Source organism: Vulpes lagopus, chromosome X, assembly GCF_018345385.1.
Source record: "Vulpes lagopus strain Blue_001 chromosome X, ASM1834538v1, whole genome shotgun sequence".
In the NCBI taxonomy this organism is placed as follows: Eukaryota; Metazoa; Chordata; class Mammalia; order Carnivora; family Canidae; genus Vulpes; species Vulpes lagopus.
The window spans coordinates 74,388,334-74,397,131 of record NC_054848.1 but is presented as its reverse complement, the minus strand read 5'-3'; the positions used below and the strand labels follow the sequence as shown (position 1 = coordinate 74,397,131).

The 8,798-nt window shown below is 41.4% G+C and overlaps 1 protein-coding gene across 1 annotated transcript; it reads left to right on the top strand.

Moving 5' to 3' along the window:
- The first annotated feature begins 638 nt into the window (after positions 1-638).
- TSPAN6 (tetraspanin 6) lies at positions 639-6,545 on the top strand. Its single transcript, XM_041740234.1, has 8 exons — positions 639-862; positions 1,877-2,065; positions 2,328-2,402; positions 2,958-3,056; positions 3,554-3,688; positions 4,086-4,169; positions 5,592-5,697; positions 6,335-6,545. Exons 1-7 carry the CDS (start codon positions 776-778, stop codon positions 5,658-5,660), a joined length of 738 nt encoding a protein of 245 aa, XP_041596168.1. The 5' UTR covers positions 639-775; the 3' UTR covers positions 5,661-5,697; positions 6,335-6,545.
- The last annotated feature ends 2,253 nt before the right edge of the window (positions 6,546-8,798 follow it).

Below are 8,798 nucleotides of genomic sequence, written 5' to 3'. Positions count from 1 at the left end.
AGATAATGAATTTTGCAAACTTCTGTAAGGAAATTGTCAAATTCATTGACAATCTTTCATACTTAGCTTTGGAGTTCTTTCAAGTGATTTCCCACAATCCATTCACTCTTAATGTCAACCCCCCACGACCTCGCATAAAACAATGTTCAAAAATTGAAAAGCCCAGAACAAATGAAAAAGAAATCGGCCTAGTTCCACCACTCAGGTAAATGTTACTCTTCCTCAGTTTTTGTCTAAAAACATGACTGTACGTGTCGCTTTGCAATCTGCTTTGTTTCTCTTTGGAAATATACTTCTTGGGGGCATTTAGCCATGTAATAAACTATTCTTAGGTCACTTTTAACCTCTTTTCCTTCTTTTCTTTCCCTCTAGGGCACCAGGGGCCGGCGAGGCCGAATCTCAGGGCGCTGCTGGCGCTACTGGTGATAGAACAATATGATCAAGTTATAAGAGCGGAAGAGACGTGGGGGGGAGGGAAAGATTCTTTCAGTGAAAAAATGAAGAAAGCTCCACTGGAAGATCTAAGGAATTTCCGACTCTCGAACCTCTGCACATAGTTTTCGGTAACCTTCAGCAGGGGGCGCTCGGAAATTGTCGTCACTTTCCGGACAGCCTCTCAGACTTTACCCTCTAGAAAGCGGTTCAGTGTTTCCGGCTTTTTCTCACTTGTAGACGCTCGTGAGTTTCCGGCAGTTTCCGGGGAGACTCGGGGACTCTGCGTCTCCCTCGCTCCGCTCCGTGCGCCTGGTGCGGTGGGGCAGGGTCGTGGCTAGTCATGGCGTCCCCGTCTCGGAGACTGCAGACGAAACCAGTCATTACTTGTTTCAAGAGCGTCCTCTTGATCTACACTTTCATCTTCTGGGTGAGAGATGGAGCCCGGGGCCGGGAGGGGCTCCTGGGCTTGGGTGGGGGGTGTGACCCTGAGCAGAGGGCACTCGGGTCGGGGAGCGAGGAGAGGGAGTGCGGGGCGGGGAGGGAGGCGCGGGTGGCCTCGGGGCGGCTCTGGCTCCTGGGATCCCGACGTCGGGCGGAGAGTGGCTGGGGCTCGAGCTCGGGCATCTTGCTCGCGCCGGGGTCGGGGTGCCGGACGACGGCAGCCAATGGGCTGTGCTGGGACCCAGACGTGCTTAGGGTTCGAATTCGATGCTGGGCCGGCGGGGGGGGGGGGGGGGGGGCGGTACGAGGAAGGCAGTTAAACCCCCGTGCTCGCAGAGGGTGTCCCCAGCCGTTTGAGAGAGGCGACGCTTGGCCCGTCCCTCTGAGGGCTCACTCGCATAATAGTCTCTTTCTTTTCATTGCTTCATAAGCGGGGAGTGTTTCGCAGGTAAGTATGGTAATGGCTGCACGCCCGCCAGCCTAAGGGCTGGCTTTTTATGGATTATCCCATTGTACGCTGTGCCCATCTCCGAAGTGGGGGGTGGGGTGTGGAGGGGGAAGTTTCTGGAACTCCTAGAGACACATTTTCCCTCCTCCAGGAAAGTTTTCTTCCAATGGTGGGAGTAAAGCAGTTAAATAAGTTATCCCTAGGACAGAATTGCCATGGACTTCGGTTTATACAAAACCAAAACCAAAACAAAACAACAAAACAAAACAGATGAAGTTTAAGAATTTTGTTAAGCCTTCTCTAGCTACCCCCTGGTTTTACCCTGGCTACCTGGGCTATCTAGTGATCCAGCCGTGGGTTTATCAAGGCCTGCCCTTATGTGCAGATCTCCTTCCTCAATCCCTTGTCTCCCGTATTCCAGCCACAGCTCTGTGGCCACAGACTGCTAAATCAATTCTCACATCTATTGTTTCTTAAGTACCTGGTAGTTTGTGTTTTGAAGGTGCTGCTTTATACAGTGTATGACTTTCTATTCTCTGATTTCCCACATAGATCACTGGCCTAATCCTTCTTGCCGTTGGCATTTGGGGCAAGGTGAGCCTGGAGAATTATTTTTCCCTTTTAAATGAGAAGGCCACCAATGTCCCCTTCGTGCTCATTGGCACTGGCACTGTCATCATTCTTTTGGGCACCTTTGGCTGTTTTGCTACCTGCCGAGCTTGTGCATGGATGCTAAAACTGGTGAGTCCTTGTTTTCCTTAAAATTGATTCTTGATTTTAGAAAAAGTCTTCTATGTTATAGGGTTTGTTTCTTCAAACTGGCCACGGCCCTTTCTTCCCAAGTAACATTTCTGCTGTCAGTTCCCACTTTTGTTGTGTTTTCCCTGTCCTTTTTAATAAAGACATGCTGAACTGATTGAGCAGACTATTTTTTTTCTTTGACTGCCTTTGCAGCTGTGATGTGTCTTATTATGCTGACTTGGACTTTCTTTTTATCCCACAGTATGCAATGTTTCTGACTCTCATTTTTTTGGTTGAATTGGTCGCTGCCATCGTAGGATTTGTTTTCAGACATGAGGTAAACCTGAGTTTGGGAACCTTAATATGTTAAAATTTATTCTCCCAGAGAGAAAAACAGTTACTGTTTTTAAATTGTAATTGTACTGTAAACAGTTACAATTTTTAATAGTGCAGAAGTCACTTGAATTAGAAATTGAGGTTCCACTGCTAAAACTGGGGTTGGGAATCATTCAGTGAGCAGTGAAGGCTCCTCAGTGAGAGTGTTTTACAAAGTGGTGGTATAGTCTCCCAAAGAAAGGTTTTGTAGGAATCAAATTTGTACTTGATTTAAAGTAGAGAAAATTTAGGGGAGAGATATAGCAGTACAGAGCTGCCATTTGAATAAAAGCTCCCATAGCACTTAGAACTTGAGTGGTTATCATCTTTTATGTAATGTTTTGCTTAGTGATCCTCTCAGCTAGACTGTAGCCCATAGAGGACAGGATTAGACCATAGAAGTTAATTACCATACATGTTGCTGCTGTCAAACATGTTGGTCAGATGTGGGGATTTTTTATTTGACCTAGAAACCAAAAGAATCCTTATTTACTGGCATTGTATTTCTTTGCTGTAGATTAGGAACAGCTTTAAGAATAATTATGAGAAAACTTTAAAGCAGTATAACTCTACGGGAGATTATAGAAGCGATGCAGTAGACAAGATTCAAAATACGGTAAGTGGTCATAGGTGATAGCTTCTCAAGAGGGGAACACATCCATATTCCCTTAGAGAAGAGGATAGGCCCCTGGCTAGTAGATGTTTTCCACTCGTATGATAATCTCATTATTACAGTCTTAGATCAGGAGAAAATATGTCTCTGGAAAGAAGTGTGGGATGATACTAAGTGACATATCTCCATTTTCTCCTAATCATTCTCCTCACATGTACACCTCTTCACTCCTCACTTACTTTGTGGACCAAATACTGCTAATACCAACTATAGCAGAAAAGTAAGTCCAGTCCAAAAGTGTTACACTTGGTATTAGAAAAAAGTGCTAATCTCTTGAATTATAATGCCAGTTGAGAACAAGCACACTAAAATACTAGGATAGAGATTACTGAGTTTAATAATCTTTTGAGAACACATTGCAATCTAAGATAATAGATTAAATGTTTGACTGTAAAGTTGTAATGTGACCTATAAATGGTTTTGTTGAATATATTTTTCAGTTACATTGTTGTGGTGTCACCGACTATAGAGATTGGAGGGATACTAATTATTACGCAGAAAAAGGATTTCCCAAGAGTTGCTGTAAACTTGAAAATTGTTCTCCACAGAGAGATGCAGATAAAGTAAACAATGAAGTAAGGAGCCTTTGAAATTTTTTTATTTGACAATATTAACTGAATACAGAGTTGACTCAGTTTTTAATTTTTCCTCACAATAGATGTAATCTGAAATAGGCAGAGCAGATACTGTTCTCATTGAATAAATGAGGAAACTGAAGCACAGACCACCTGTGACTTGAGTTCACACAACTAGCAAATAACACTTTTAAATGCATAATCCAAAAGGTGGAACTTCTGTTCTTCAAACTTCTGTTGAGACCATTGTGCTTGAAAGGAGATAGAACTTGTAAATTTTAATAAAATGATAATCAAAGGCTGTGGTAGCTAAAGCTCATCTTTTGGCAGAGATGTAAGATCCAAATGTTCATTATTGCTTGTGCTGTACTTAATATTGTTTTTCCTCTCCCATTAGGGTTGTTTTATAAAGGTGATGACCATTATAGAGTCAGAAATGGGAGTGGTTGCGGGAATTTCTTTTGGAGTTGCTTGCTTTCAGGTAAGTCCTTGTCGTTGGGAATGTCTCATCACTCTTGTTAGGTGTGAGCTAGAAGGTTTCCACTTTGAAGGCCTCAGGACATTTCCAGAGAAATGACATTTTCACAAACTTCCGGCTGATTTTATTTTTGTATGTGAAACATATGTAGTCAGTCGTTTGTATTTGGGTCTATTTAGCTTTGTTTTATTTGGGATGGGATGTTTTGTTCTTTTCATTCCAATTTTTTGATGTCTTGGATCTTATGTTTTCCCACACTATTTCTCCCAATTAGACTTCTCGAAAGTCTAATTTTTATTGCCTGTTTACCTGCCCTCTTTTACCATGGCCAATCATGCCTTGAAACTACAAAAAAGCAAGACTTAGAATTATCTCCTAGTAATACATACCTGGTACACTCTTGGGTATGGCAGCTTTCCAGCATCCTAGTTCATTAATTAAAACATGGGATAGATGGGAACCTTGTTTTGCTGTGCAGTAAAGATTCTAACACATTATTCAGATTTTTTCTTTCTTGGGCTGCAGCTGCCTGATGAGTTCCATGTAAATTCTGACCTATAAAAACTCGGATCATATGAGCCCACATTCAATATGGACCTGTTTTGTTGGGTACATGCTATGTTGTGGGTCAAATTGAATTTCCTGAATTGTGCTGCTTCTCACTGTAGCATGAAAAGTTTGTTTTGTGGCTCTTTACAATTTTTTTTTAGGGGATGGGTTTTTTTTCCTATGTTAAACACCATGGAGATAAAACTAAAAGAATGGATATACTTCATTTTGACCTATGTAATTGGTTTTGGAAGTCTAATCTTAATATATTTCTAAAGCAGCAGGCACAGCTATGTCTCAGTCTGCACTAAGAAAATAGCCACTAGCACCTTCGAAAAGTTCTAATTAAGTAAAATTAAAACTTCAGTTCTTTAGTACTCTGGCCCCATTTGAAGTGCCCAAAAGCCACATATGGCTAGTGGTGAGCTTCCTGGACAACACAGGTATTAGCGAACAAATTCATCATTGCCTCACTGCTCTAGAGCTTTTAGGGAAATCTTTGCTATGGTAGATGGAGATTTTACATGATGAGGTGCTTTTCTTCTAAGCCATGTCCTCTTTTTTTTTCTGATCATGGACAGGTTATCTGATAAGTTTCCCCAAAACTTTTACGATATTTAGAATTCATCCTGATTGACTTCTGTCAGTGACAGTTGTGAAACTCCAGGTCATAGTAGTAGGAAAACTTTCCTTAGGCTCTTTGAACGTGATCCAGGTACTGCAGAGTAGAACTTAAGGAAGGAAATTACTAGTGAATTTGAAGTGAAAGGAAAATAAGCCTGTGAGATCTTTAGGCTCTTGTGTGTGTGTGTGTGTGTGTGTGTGTGTGTGTGTGTGTGTGTGTGTTTAATTTTTGTTTGTCTATTTCATTTCTAGCTGGTTGGAATCTTTCTATCCTACTGCCTCTCTCACGCCATAACAAATAACCAGTATGAGATAGTGTAATCATCAAACCACGGGCTTACTATTGTTCAGCTTTAAGGTATGTTCATTTCAGTCCTCAGCTCTGTACTGGTGTTTACTTTTGCCTGTGCATGTGATGGGTGGACTGAGTGGGCCGAGGTCCTGTCGAGTGATGCATCCAAATCTTGTTGGCACGGTGTGAGCCCTGCATGGTTAGATCAGGTCCCTACATGTAAGGCATGGCTGCAAAGGGCAGAAGAGCCTTATGAGATTTGCCTACACATCAGTGTAAAGATCCCAAATGGTAGGATCTAGATGAAACTTGGACCTAGATGGAAGAGAAGTGGAGAATCCTGAGAGTGACCTTACTGGTGAGGTTCCCCGGCAAGTACACTCTACTCCCGATAGTGGCATGTTCCCTCTTCTGCATTTACCACACTCCTCTGGTGGAACTAGTCTTAGAGCGATAAATGCATCTAGCCTAACCTGGAACCAGATGTGGGGAAAACACGTGTTTCAGTAGCTTTGGTATTAGAATGGGAAACCATGAGAACTGTCTCTGGCTGAATTAATAGGGTTGCCCTTCACATTTTAATTGAGCCACTGACAGGGGACCACCTGAAGGTCTTCATTAGTGAACTGGATGCTAATGGGTGCAAGCGAATACTTGTAAGTTGGGTTACAAGTCAATTAACTTTTTTTTCCTTCAATTTCAGGACATTTACATTCCCCCCTGTGAGCTATGAGATTGCCTGGATGGAAGATTGCCTAATACTACTTACGATAGACCAAAAAATTCCATCAGTAATAGTCTGATTCAATCAAGACATTTGTGTAGGTCCACCTTTTGTCCCATTGGTGTTAATCATTGAAACCCCTGTATCACTGTGAAACACTGGAAGAGCTAATAAATTATAAATGAAGCAATACCGTGTTCCTCTTGACTTTTATTTTTCAGAATAGCCCTGTAAATTTGCTATTTTAATGTAGTGTTATAAAGTGACCCCTCTGAATTTGCTTATTGATGTAGCGTGATAGAAAATTGACCCTTCTGAAATGGCCACTTCCCAGATGAATTAAAATTATTGCATAATTTGCATCAAGTTAAAATATTTTCAATAGTCTCTGTTTTGCTGATAGGCAGAGAGTCACATTGTATAATTTAATTCCGGCCAGCAGTTGGATGGTACTCATCATCAGAGTTGCTAGATGATGGAACAGTCCCTAACCTAAGGCACTCAAGACTAAAAGGCACTACCAATGTTCTGTGACACATCAGGTTACAGCACACTTACCCTTTACATTTCTTTGCCTCCAAATTATGGTGTTTATACTGTTGTTTATATTTTCCCCTGTTGTTTTGAAAGGTTCTCATTACTTAGTGGTGTTGGAATTACTGTATTTTCTTAGGAATTTAAAGCACTTCATTAGCTTTAGCTGCTGTTTCTTTATCAGGTTGATATGACTTAATTCTCAATACAGGGCTCCTGGGTGGCTCAGCAGGTTGGGTTTCTGCCTTTGATCCCATAACCCAAGCCCCATGTTGGTCTCCCTGCTCAGTGGGGGTCTGCTTCTGTCACTCCCTCTGCCCCTCCTGCTCATGCTCTTTCTCTCTTTAAATATTTTTTTAAAATATGGTCAGCTTTAACAGTTTTGGTTTATGCCTTTGATTAAATACAAATCTTTTACACAATAAATATTGTAATAAACTTTTAGAAAATCTGCTGGGATTGTTTTCCATTGAGAAAGCTAAGCCCCACATTTCTACTTGAGGTACGGTTTTATTTTTTTATTTTATTTTATTTTATTTTATTTTATTTTATTTTATTTATTTTTTTTTAAAAGATTTTATTTTATTTATTCATAGAGACAGAGAGAGAGAGAGAGAGAGAAGCAGAGACACAGGCAGAGGGTTCTCAGAAGCAGGCACCACACAGAGAGCCTGACGTGGGACTCGATCCCGGGTCTCCAGGATCACGCCCTGGGCTGCAGGCAGCGCTAAACCGCTGCACCACCGGGGCTGCCCCTATTTATTTTATTTTTTGATAGATTTTATTTTATTTATTTATGAGAGACTTAAAGAGAGGCAGATACACAGGCAGAGGGAGAAGCGGCCCTCGCAGGGAGCCTGATGTGGGACTTGATCCCAGGACACTGGGATCACATCCTAAACTGAAGGCAGATAGATGCTCAACCACTGAGCCACCCAGGCGTCCCATTGAGGTGAGGTTTTATTTTTTATTTTTATTTTTTATGATAGTCACAGAGAGAGAGAGAGAGAGAGAGGCAGAGACACAGACAGAGGGAGAAGCAGGCTCCAGAAGCAGGCCTGACGTGGGATTCGATCCCGGGTCTCCAGGATCGCGCCCTGGGCCAAAGGCAGGCGCCAAACCGCTGCGCCACCCAGGGATTCCCCGAGGTGAGGTTTTAGATAGGAAATGTAAAACTGAGGTCTTGACTGTCTTACATTTTTAAAAAAGTCTTTGTTTACAAAAACTATTCCCTGTGAAATGATTACATTCCATATTACAAAATAGCATATGCTTAGCATTCTCCTGGAGATGGGACTATCTTGATTATATAGATTACATTAAGAAGTTGGATAGGGAGACATAACAACCTGTACCTTCAGGGTATAATTAAAATTTGAGCTGAGATGGGGAAATTCTTTCCTTGGTTTTGAGTTTCTTTACACATCCATTAATAGAACCTAGCTCTTCTCTGCCACACATCCACACAGTCCTTGAATCTGTTGGTAAGGGGAAGTCATTCACAGTTATGAAGTGGGTGAAAACTATCAGTTAAGATTCATAATGACTCTTGGGTACATGTCTATATATATGTTTGGAGTTACTGCAGAAAGAATATTCTCCACTAAGACATTTGACAGTTCTGTCTTTTGAAGTAAGATAGAGGGATAAAACAGTTTAAAAATATTGGCTTTCCAAATGTAGAAGATCAGATTTTTGGCTATTGGAATTAGTGAAGCAAATTTAAGGATAAACTGGGTGACGGGCATTGCGGAGGGCACTTGATGGGATGAGCACTGGGTGTTATATGTTGGCAAATTGAATTTAAATAAGAACAAATGTAAAAAAAGACAAAAAAAAAAGTTTACTTCTGTAAAAAAAAAAAAAAAAAAAAGGATAAACTATTTAAGGGATAATCCAAGCAGTTTTA